The 12,808-nt window shown below is 42.3% G+C and overlaps 1 protein-coding gene across 2 annotated transcripts in view; it reads right to left on the bottom strand.

Annotated features, from left to right (window-relative positions):
- Nucleotides 1–12,808, bottom strand: part of SLC45A4 (solute carrier family 45 member 4) — a 151,072-nt gene that overhangs the window by 40,982 nt on the left and 97,282 nt on the right. For both annotated transcript variants that reach the window (XM_082257404.1, XM_082257403.1), the window contains one exon: nucleotides 497–685. In XM_082257404.1, coding sequence (XP_082113530.1) covers nucleotides 497–685 — 189 coding nt within the window. The remainder of the gene's footprint in view (nucleotides 1–496; nucleotides 686–12,808) is intronic.

Below are 12,808 nucleotides of genomic sequence, written 5' to 3'. Positions count from 1 at the left end.
GGTGTAACAGGGGTTCGGGGTCACCATGTGTGCCCTGAGAAATTGGGGTCCCTTTGTGTGCCATGGGGGATTGATGTCCCCAGGTGTGACATGTAAAAACATCAGGGTCTCTCCGAGTATGACATGGGGGAACATCAGGGGCCCCTGGTGTGACATAGAGGAACATTGGGGTCACTGGGTATGACAGCATGACATTGAAGAATATTGGGGTCCCAGGATGTGACATGGAAAAACATCAGGGTCTCTGGGTGTGACATAGAGGGGCATAAGGACATGAAGGAATATGGGGGTCACTGGGTATGACAGCATAACATGGAGGAACCATCAGATCAGGGTCACTGGGTATTACATAGAGGAGTTTTTAACCCTTTCCCTTTTTTTTTCTTTTTTTTGGGGGGGGGGGGGCGCGCGCGCAAGTAGCTGGTCTTGCCTAGGGCGTAAAATAGTCTAGCACCGGCACTGAGTATGAGTGCAAAACAAATAAACATTTACTTACCAATAACGGAGCCATTGAGGAAAAGTGCAACTCCCATGAGAACCCCAACACACAGGGCGAGGATGAAGGGCCGCCGGCGGCCCCATTTAAGTGTGCAGCGGTCACTGGCTGAGCCAATGAGAGGAGTAAATATCAAACCGAGGATGGGGCTCAGAAACCATGTCAGGCTGTAGTATTGTTCAGGAAGACCTGCGGGAAGAGAGACATTTACCGGCATTATAGACTGTCAGAGCGAATATGGAGATAAAACAGATCCTAATAATGTTATTTCATATCAGATATGAGGGAGAGCAGGAGGCGGAAGGTGACCAGACACAAAGAGACAGCTGGAGGATAGAAGGTGACCAGACACAAAGAGACAGCTGGAGGATATGAAGGTCCAAATCGTCTGCAATCATTCTGTACAACAATAATGAACAATTACATATACACTCACCTGCTACATTATTAGATTCATCTGTTCAATTGCCTGGCAACACAAATTACTAATCAGCCAATCTATGTGATAGACTGACACAAAGTGGCACATAATTGGGAAGTGGAAGGAAAATGATAAATGGCTTTCAACCTTTTTTACAAATAAATCTGTGAAAAGTGTGGCATGCATTTGTATTGTATTTGTATGATGATGTGTTCAGGGCGATGTGCAGTGTTATGCCCCGTACACACGCAACGATTATCGGCCGACCGATCGTCTGACTTTTGTCCAGAGTGGTGTTTTGTTGGTTGGAATGTGCCTAGACTGCACACGAATTTTCTCGGCCAACAAAAATCTACTTCAGAAGTGATGTCATGTGCTGGTTTATTTTCCGTGTGTTTTTTCTTCTCTGAGCATGCCCAGTCTTGCTCATCAGATTTTTGTCTGCCGAAATCTGTACTGACTGACGGAAAATCGGCCGTTGTGTTGACGGCCAACAAAAATTTTATAGCCTGCATGCTAGATTTTTTTCGGCCGAAAAGTCGGAGTCGGTTGTCGGAAGCATCATACTAACAAACCGAAAATCGGCCGATCGGACGTTGGCCAAAAATTCCCGGCCAATAATCGATGCGTGTGTATGGGGCATTAGTTTTACTTTTCGGCCAAAAAGTTGAATTTTGGTCTCATCTGAGCAGAGCCCCTTCTTCCGCATGTTTGCTGTGTCCCCCACATGGCTTCTCACTAACTGCAAACAGGACTTCTTATGGCTTTCTTCTTCTCACTCTTCCATAAATGGCAGATTTGTGGAGCGCACGACTAATAGCTGTCCTGTGGACAGATTCTCCCACCAGAGCTGTGGATCTCTGCAGCTCCTCCAGAGTTCCCATGAGCCTCTTGGCTGCTTCTCTGATGAATGCTCTCCTTGCCCGGCCGGTCAGTTTAGGTGGACGGCCATGTCTTGGTAGGGTTGCAGTTGTGCCAAACTCTTTCCATTTTCCCATGATTGATTGAACAGCGCTCCGTGAGATGTTCAAAGCTTGGGATATTTTTTCACAACCTAACCCTGCTTTACTCTTCTCCACAACTTTATCTCTGACCTGTCTGGTGTGTTCCTTTGCCTTCATAATGCTGTTTGTTCACGAAGGTTCTCTAACAAACCTCTGAGAGCTTCACAGAACAGCTTTTCTCATACTGAGATAAGATTACACACAGGTGGATTCTATTTACTAACTAGTTGACTTCTGAAGGCAATTGGTTCCTCTAGATTTTAGTTAGGGGTATCAAGAGTAAAGGGGGGGGGGTGAATACAAATGCAAGCCACACTTTTCACATATTTATTTGTAAAAAAAAATTCAAAACCTTTTATCATTTTCCTTCCACTTCGCAATTATGTGCAACTGCAAAACCGGAAGTGACGTTGACGTACGAAACTCCGCCCTACGGGTTTCGTCATTTGACATCTACTAGGCCGCTCCAGTAGACGTCCAATGACGAAACGCGTAGGGCGGAGTTTCGTACATCGTCACTTCAGGTTTTGCAGTTGGTAGCCGTGGAACGCGGAAGTATCCCGGCGTCTGCATTGCACACTGAACTGATCAGCCTGAACTGTGAGTTTACTATACTTGCTTTCAAATTTGTATTTATATACTACACCATGGGGCTTTCTTTGTTTTGAGCACCCAGATTGGACCCGCATCCGGAGGATCCTCCTGAGGTTTTGCCCATCAAAAAAGACTGAACCCCAAAGTTTTTTACCTACTGTGTATGTGGAGATTATCCCTGCCTGCATTTAATACCCTATACTGAGGGGGGGAAAGGGTGAGTGCGATACCTAGTGCACCTCACAGGTACAAGCACCTTTGTCACTAGCCTCAGTTATTCCACCACTTTTTTCTTTTGCACCAGCACCGCTCCTAGCACAGTAGTGTTAAAAGTTTTATCTGTATATGTTTATGGACAACACTGTTAACTATAATTGCACCTTTTTTGAATAAATAGATCTGCATTTTATATTTGATACGTTTCACATTTATTTCTAGCACTAAGCACTTTTTTGGGCACATATATACTCTTAGCCCAAACACAGATCCTGCTATTGTGCACCTGCACTTTATTACCACTTGCGATTTTATCTATACCTTTTATATTTTGTGTTTACTACTAATACACACGTATAGGATCTAGTGCAATATACTTTTAGAACAGGTAGCGCCGATACCAATCCTTTCACACCAATCATATTTACTTGACCCCTATTTAGGGGTTGGTTGGTGGCAGCTTTACACCTGTACACAATAGATTTTTCATATACCCCATAGCACTGGCCAATCCCATTCTTTCCATTGATATCGTCACATGCCTAATTTTATATATATATGTATATATATATATAATTTTTTTTAAATTTCTTTTCTCAAAAAATGTCTGACTAGCCTTTCCTTGACTCCTTTACTTAAAATTTGCAAACTCACATTATATTTTTAATATTTATATATATTTTTAAAAATAATTGTTATACTTTCAGAAACCCTAAAAAGAATGTCGCTGTCAAAAGACGAGCATACTAAAATAATAATCTCAGATTTTCCCTATGAATGGCGACTTTTGGGACACCCTCTATATATGCAGACACAGTAAGATATACACACACATATATTATATTATATATATTTTTTCCCCAAATTTGTTTCCCTATTAAACCCAGGTGGTCTGAATCCTGGTTGTCAGAATGGATGTGACACGATGGACACGCGGCCGATGATGGTTGGTGTAAACAAGCGTGAGAGTGATCTCCCCGCAGGAAGCCATTCAGAGGATAATCCGGCAGTGTATACACCGCACAATACACTAAACCCGGCCTGAATGCACAAAGCCCAACATCCTACACTGGAATGAGGCTCCCGATTGTGTGCCGCTTCCAGGGTATTCCACATCAACCAGTCCGGGATCATCCGGATTTATTTAGTAGTTAAAAGGATAGAGAGATAAAAAAAAAAAAAAAGTCCTTTCATTGTATGCGTGTGAATGAACGCGGATAGAGATAGATGAATGGACTCAGAGAATGGACTGATCAGCTGGCCGGAGTCACTCCCTATATCGCTCCCTGCGTTCCTGCGCTGTGTCACCTCACTGCTATGCTGAGTGTCATCACATTGTGCAAATCCCGATGACCGCTGCCCATAGGTATTCCAAGGTAATTCCAGTACACGGATCACTGCCCGGGTGTGTTAACCTGTTCACTACCAGTACCGTGACACAGAACTCCAGCTATTTTTTTGTAGTATTTTTTAAGTTTTTGTACACCCAAAAAATTACCATTTGGTCTGTTAAAATTCACCATTAACCCCTTCACTGCCAGAGCAGTTTTTACCTTTTGTGCAAGCATGTAAAAATCATTTTAGGCCTGAGGATTAGAGAAAACCCCCAAAACATTATATTATAATTTATATTATTTTCTGAAATCAGACACCCTAAAAAATAAAAACTGTGGTAGTTCCAATTTTTTTTTTTTTACACAATATTAGCACAATGGTTCATGAACTGCAAAATTTCATTAAAATTTAACTAAATCTAATTTGAAGGCACATAAATGATTAAATGATACCCTATATTTGTTCGCTTAATTTATTAACGATGCAAGTTTTTGGGATGTCTGAGATCCAATTCTGAAAAGAAGTTCAGAAAACTTGCATATTTATACACAGAGTTCTATATAGCAGTGGTCCTCAACTCCGGTCCTCAGGGCCCACTAACCAGATTTTAAAGCGGAGTTCCGGGCACAAAATCGGTATTTTTTTTTTTGTGCCCCTCCGCTAGCTACACATAACCTGAAAAGGAATGGATAGTTATTTTTTTTTTTTTGTACACTCACCTTGTAATCGAAGATCTTAAATACTCACCTCAGGGTACTTCCTCCTCAAGCGCAGAGGCTCACCCCGTCACTTCCTGCCTCGCGATGATTCCTGGGAGCTGAACGTCATCGCTCCCAGGAATCAATGCAACGGCACCGGCCCCGCACGTCACTTCCGGGCGACGCCGCATTCCCCTGCTAAACAGCTTCTGGGCATGCCCAGAAGCTGTTTAGGAATGCGGCGCCGCACCGGAAGTGACGAGAGGGGCCGGTGCGGCGCATTCTGGGAGAAGAAGACGCAGAAGAAGACACCGAAGAGGACCGCGCCGGCTTCAGCTGCCCACAAGAGAGATGGAAACGCTGTGGAAGAAATTTTCAAAGTAAGTATTTCTTCTTGCAGGTAAGTGCGAACCGGGACAGATCAGAGGCTAGCCATTGTGGAATGTGCTAGCCCTGACTGTCCCGGGGGTATGTTCATCAAAAAATGAGATCTGTGCCCGGAACTCCGCTTTAAGTATTACCTTGGGGAGATGCAGACTAGAATACTGCAATCACTGAGCAGCAAATTATATCACCTGGGATGGATTCCAGTTATCTTGCAAACCTGGCCTGTTAGTGGGCCCTGAGGACCAGGGTTGAGGACCACTGCTATATAGGGCTGAAACAACTAATTGATTAATCGACAACTAATCGGTTATGAAAATAATCGTTAGTTGCAGCCCTAGTTCTATATTTTATAAAATAGGATTATTTAAAAGGATCAAACAATCTTTTCTTGAGCGGTGAAGACAATGGTGAAAGGGTCAGGCTATAAAGATAAATATTTCTAGCTTAGAAGTGTTATTGGGGTCAAAGATAAGAAGTCCAGGTACACTCCTCACCTTGTATGACTGTCAAAAGGAGTCAATTACCCCAATAAACACTTAATTAACCCTATAACTCTGATCTATATCTTTATAACCTTAAGGCTTCCAAAGATGACTCCGACTTCAACCTTGGCAGCTCATCCAACAGGACTGAATGAAATTAAAAAAAAGAAAAAGATCAATCGATTTCCCTATGCATGCTAACCGCATGGTGGAATCTCCATTGTATTCAGGCAGCTGCAACACCCCCAGCTGCTGAACAAGTGCCATCACTGTTCAGCCAAATATTTGAGGTGCTAGAAGGAATCGGTCAAAGTTTGAGCGGTTGATGGGTGCCTTATAGAAGTATAACTTCATATCTTTATTGAATCCCCCATAGGACAAAGTGCATGTTATGAGGTCCTGTTAAATATTAAAAAGCCCATTTTTTATTTCTGATCGTTCTGGTTGTAGCTCCTCTCCAGACTGAAGCCCAATTTCTGGGTGTTTGACTGGAGAAGGTACAAGCGGCACTATAGACACTGCCCCTTCTCTCTGTAAAATTAGTTTTGTGCAGTGTCCAGGGTAGATAAAAACTGATGATTTAATAAAAAAATAAAAAAACAGATATTTTTTTAATTTAAATTATCATTATTATTTTTTTTTGATCAAATTTATTTTAATTAGGGGTGCACCGATCCGACTTTTCTTGTCCCGATACCGATATCTGGCATTGTGTATCTGCCGATACCGATCCGGAACTACACACATACACAATATGCATGCGGCTGCAGTACAGAGCAAAGCCGCTGCATCATGTGTATGGCTCCTCCATTCACGGCTCAGCCGTCCCTTACTTGCATGGAGCCGCCGAACCACGGGCCGATCCGGTTTTGCTGAGTCCCGGGCTCAGCCGTCCCTTACTTGGTGTAGTAGTAGCATGGGATGGGAGCCGCTACTTCCTGTATAGGTCCGGCTCACAGGCAGAGTGATATCAGACGCACTCCGTCTGTGAGCCGGCCCTATACAGGAAGTAGCGGCTCCCATCCCATACTACTACTAGGCCAAGTAAGGGACGGCTGAGCCGGGACTCAGCAAAACCGGATCGGCCCGTGGATCAGCGGCTCCATGCAAGTAAGGGGTAGCTGAGCCGGGACTCAGCAAAACCGGATCGGCCCGTGGATCCGCGGCTCCGTGCAAGTAAGGGACGGCTGAACCGGGACTCAGCAAAACCGGATCGGCCCGTGGATCGGTTAATTTTACCGATCCCCCGATCCAGCTATTGTGGCAGTATCGGCGCCGATATCTGACCATAATATCGGATCAGTGCATCCCTAATTTTAATAAAATGTTTTTGGAGTAAAAATCTTTCCAAAGATAGTTTTCTATTTAAGAAACATTGATAATTTAGTTTATTTAGCATGAAATGGGGCTTAGTTATGTAGCATGAGGCTGTATATTCTGCAATATTTACATTTTTGGTAAACTCATTCAATGAATCTGCAAACTGAGATAACATGCACTGCATTGATGCAGTCACACAATTTCATACTAACTACCAGAAAGAATGAGTCCTTACATTTATAGAGCACCTGTTATTTCAGATCTATCATGGCAGCGCCTGTTAGCGGGCATTCGCTCACCTACTGTCGCCACGTCCCTCACCTTATTATGTCACTGTCGCATCACCATCCGTCCCTTTCAAATAAATGGGACGGTCAGTGAGTCAACAGCTGGTCTGAGAAGGAGCCGCTGCGGGACAGAGATGGCAGTTTGCTCTTTAAAAATTATGATTAAAATCGAGTTGGTTTAAATCATGCTTTTTCACTAGTGATTTAAATTGTGATTTAAATCCACTAGATTTACAGTGCCTTGCGAAAGTATTCGGCCCCCTTGAACTTTGCAACCTTTTGCCACATTTCTGGCTTCAAACATAAAGATATAAAACTGTAATTTTTTGTGAAGAATCAACAAGTGGGACACAATCATTAAGTGGAACGAAATTTATTGGAAATTTCAAACTTTGTTAACAAATAAAAAACTGAAAAATTGGGCGTGCAAAATGATTCAGCCCCTTTACTTTCAGTGCAGCAAACTCTCTCCAGAAGTTCAGTGAGGATCTCTGAATGATCCAATGTTGACCTAAATGACTAATGATGATAAATAGAATCCACCTGTGTGTAATCAAGTCTCCGTATAACTGCACCAGCACTGTGATAGTCACAGAGGTCTGTTTAAAGCGCAGAGAGCATCATGAAGAACAAGGAACACACCAGGCAGGTCCGAGATACTGTTGTGGAGAAGTTTAAAGCCGGATTTGGATACAAAAAGATTTCCCAAGCTTTAAACATCACAAGGAGCCCTGTGCAAGCGATAATATTGAAATGGAATGAGTATCAGACCACTGCAAATCTACGAAGACCTGGCCTTCCCTCTAAACTTTCAGCTCATACAAGGAGAAGACTGATCAGAGATGCAGCCAAGAGGCCCATGATCACTCTGGATGAACTGCAGAGATCTACAGCTGAGGTGGGAGACTCTGTCCATAGGACAACAATCAGTCGTATACTGCACAAATCTGGCCTTTATGGAAGAGTGGCAAGAAGAAAGACATTTCTTAAAGATATCCATAAAAAGTGTCGTTTAAAGTTTTCCACAAGCCACCTGGGAGACACACCAAACATGTGGAAGAAGGTGCTCTGGTCAGATGAAACCAAAATCGAACTTTTAGACAACAATGTTTGGCGTAAAAGCAACACAGCTCATCACCCTGAACACACCATCCCCACTGTCAAACATGGTGGTGGCAGCATCATGGTTTGGGCCTGCTTTTCTTCAGCAGGGACAGGGAAGATGGTTAAAATTGATGGGAAGATGGATGGAGCCAAATACAGGACCATTCTGGAAGAAAACCTGATGGAGTCTGCAAAAGACCTGAGACTGGGATGGAGATTTGTCTTCCAACAAGACAATGATCCAAAACATAAAGCAAAATGTACAATGGAATGGTTCACAAATAAACATATCCAGGTGTTAGAATGGCCAAGTCAAAGTCCAGACCTGAATCCAATCGAGAATCTGTGGAAAGAACTGAAAACTGCTGTTCACAAACGCTCTCCATCCAACCTCACTGAGCTCGAGCTGTTTTGCAAGGAGGAATGGGCAAAAGTTTCAGTCTCTCGATGTGCAAAACTGATAGAGACATACCCCAAGTGACTTACAGCTGTAATCGCAGCAAAAGGTGGCGCTACAAAGTATTACCTTAAGGGGGCTGAATAATTTTGCACGTCCAATTTTTCAGTTTTTTATTTGTTAAAAAAGTTTGAAATATCCAATAAATTTCGTTCCACTTCATGATTGTGTCCCACTTGTTGTTGATTCTTCACAAAAAATTACAGTTTTATATCTTTATGTTTGAAGCCTGAAATGTGGCACTGTATATATATCTATTATATATATAGATTATATATCTATCTATCTGTATATATATATATATATATATTTTTTTTTTTTTTTTTTATTATTATTTCCTGTAAAATCACTGTAAGTATTTGTAGTTGCTGACTTTAATTTTTTTTATTTTTTTTTAAAAGTTACAGTTTATGTTAGCCAATAAAGCGTATCACTTAAATTCTAAACTCATTAATCATTCATAACTTGCATTAATCAATCAATCAATCAATCAATGGCTGGTACGCTATTCTACCAAACCTAAAAAACAAGTTTTGGCTTTGAACACACTTTAAAGTCTTCTGTAATTCTTCTATGAAATTCTTTCTTGAAACAGTGGAAAATGTTTTTCTTCAATGGACTTCTGTTTAGTTCCATTAACAATAACCGCTCTATTAATCTCGATCAGATCAAGCAATATTTTATCTCAAAACAAAATTAGAATTCCTGCTGTCAGGGAACATGACGCTTTTTCCCAGGTCTGCTGGGATGCCGCTAAGTTTTTTTTTTTTTCATTCCCGGCCAAGTCTAGCCTCCATTGAAAGGGCAGCGGTGGAGCCTTCACCTTCCAGTGAGAAAACGGAACCAGGGCAGCACAGGAACAAACAAAACGGCCTCATTTCAGCTGTTGTTGACAACATTCCATAGGAAACGCTATTATTTAGAGACTTATCAGACAGCGTTGGAAACAAATATCGCGGAGCGATCCTCTGGCACCGCCGATCCTGTTTACCTGGTTCTCCAGTCACACTTCCCCTGTTACGACACAATTCATTTAAACGCGGTGAGAAAAAAAAAAAAAAATACAGTCCGTGGTTATTACGTGGGAGGTCTCGGCTGCCACTGAGACTGGACCGGTGAGACGATTCCCAGCAACTTCTAAACAAACAGGACACTGCGCGTAGTAAATAATTCCTTTTCATTTTTTTCCTCCAGTTAAATGTCGGCTAACAATAGTGAGAGCTGGCCGAGACGCATTTCACAGGAAATGCAGACTGTTTTACAGCCAATCTGAGGGTTGCCTGAGGTCAGGGGGTACGGAGGGGAGAAAAAAAAAATCTTACGTGCAGAAGATTCTATAACTGTTATAATATCTTGAAGGTACGAGGTCACAGGGATGGTGGGGAAAAAAATTAAAATGATGTATATAGACTAAATAAAAACAAAGAAGTGTTCCTTTAATTTCTTTAAAGCAGTGTGTGTATATTTATATTAAATATATCTATCTATATATAGATATATATCTATCTATATAGATATATATCTATATCTACTGTATATATCTATAGCTATAGATATATATATATATATATATATATATATATATATATATATATATATATATATATATATATATATATATATATATATATTAGGGTTTGACCGATTATCGGCAAAGCCAATATATCGGGGGCCAATATGCACTTTCCCCAATATATCGGAATCGGGCCCTGAGGTTACCGATATTGCCGATATTTCGGAAAGTGCTTGTACCAGAGTGATGGCTGCAGCTAGAGGCATCACCCCGATACCGGCGTCCATAGCCGATGGTCGATTGTCTTGTAATGACAACTGATGTGGCTGAGAAGCAGCTCGGCTGTCTTTACAAGGAGCGGGAGGGGGACGCCCCCCTCCCGCCAATTTCCGCGGCTCGCCCGGGTCTCCCGCCCCACCGGGAGGCCCGGACAAACAACCTGCACGGCCGCCGAAGGGAAGACCCGATCGAAGCCGCCGCATTTAGGTCTGATCGGGTCTCCATGTGAAGACCTGGAAGTGATGTCATGACATCACTTCCGGGTACTCGGCGCCAGGCGCCAAATTAAAAAAAATGACAGTTTGGCTGTTTTGAATGCAGAGGAGGGATTTGGGGTCTTTTAGACCCCCAGATCCTTCCACAACAGTACCTTAAGTGCCAATTCACACTACCGCGACTTGTCAGTCGACTGGTCAGCCTGACATGTCGCGGTCCATGCAGTGCTACGGGAACCGTTCTAATAGGAGCGACTCAAGTCGCTCCGACTTAGAAAGTAGTTCCTGTACTACTTCGGAGCGACTTGCATTGACATTCAATATATGAAGTCCGTGCAAGTCGCGCCGAAGTCGCGGTGCACGCGACTTCACAGGTCCCCCCCGAAGTCGTGCCACGGTAGTGTGAACCGGCACTTAAAATAAATAAATAAAAATAAATAAATAAATATTTAAATGTATGAAAATATCGGCAGATATCGGCCAATACCGATATGCGATGACCAAAATATCATTATCAGCAATAGAAAAACGATATTGGTCGATCACTAATATATATATATATATATATATATATATACTGTGTTTCCCCAAAAATAAGACCTACCCTGAATATAAGACCTACTGTTATTTTCGGGGAGGGCAGCAATATAAGCTGAAATAAGCCCTAGTTTAGTGTTTGTAAAATCCTAAAATCCACTCTATTACTGTTTTATATAATGTCCAATGTGTGTTTCTGTATTATAATTGTGGGAAATACCTTCAGTACAGCGCCGCTCGGCTGATCTCCCTCTGCTCTCCTTCTCTTCTCATAGCGGTCAGCGGGGGATCTCATCCCCTCCCCTCTGCAGTGTCGGTCACTGCGCCGAGTATTATATTATTGGTACGGCGCCGCTCGGCACTTCCGTGACCCGCTCTGAGCACTGCAGAGGGGAGGGGCTAAGATCCCGCGCTGACAGCTGGGAGAAGAGAAGGACAGCATCGAGAAGAGAAGGACAGCAGCGAGATCAGCTGAGCGCCGAGCGGCGCTGAAAAGAAGGTATTTCACACAATTACAGTATAATATAATACTCGGCACTGTGACCCGCACTGAACACTGCAGAGGGGAGGGGCTGAGATCCCCCGCTGACAGCTATGAGAAGAGAAGGAGAGCAGCGAGATCAGCCGAGCAGCGATGTACCGAAAGTATTTCACACTATTATAATATAGAAACAAACACTGGACATTATATAAAACAGTAATAGAGTGGATTCTAGGATTTTACAAACACTTTTAGTAGGTTCACACAGGGGATTCCTGACAGGCAGGAGGAAGATAAGACCTACCCCGAAAATAAGCCCTACTGTGTCTTTTGGTGCCAAAATTAATATAAGACTCAGGCTTATTTTCGGAGAAACACGGTATATATATATATATATGTGTATACACACACATATATATATACACACACATATATATGTATATATATATATATATATATATATATATATACCGTATATATATATATATATATATATATATATATAGAGAGAGAGAGAGAAAGAGAGAGAGAGAGAGAGAGATAGATAGTTCAATACCCCCCCCCCCCTTCATCCCACACATGCACACACATCATAGATCAATACCCCACACTTGATCTTGCATCTCTGTGAGTCTCACACAACACTGGAACTGCACATGTGAATTTTAATCTCGAAGATTCCAAAAATCTGCCAGAGATTAAGTCCCCAGTTCATGCTACAGCAGGAGATTACAGGGTGACCGCTGAGCGATCAGAAGATTAATCTTGCCGGGTATACTTAAATAGAGAAAAAAAAAAAAAAAAACACCCGACAACCTCATGAAAGAACGACTATGGAGCTTTTAATCTCCTTCTGCCATTCACGCCTATGAAAGATGGGATAAAAGAGGAGGCGATAAAGCCAACTTCAAATCTATAAAAATACCAATGAATCCGGTTATGAAAACATTCCCAATCTTTCCAGTGCAGCGAGTCGTCTTAT

The sequence above is a fragment of the Pelophylax lessonae genome, assembly GCF_965119305.1.
Source record: "Pelophylax lessonae genome assembly, chromosome: 5".
NCBI classification, from domain to species: Eukaryota; Metazoa; Chordata; class Amphibia; order Anura; family Ranidae; genus Pelophylax; species Pelophylax lessonae.
Note: the sequence above shows the minus strand (reverse complement) of the source record. Positions and strands in the feature narration are given on the sequence as shown.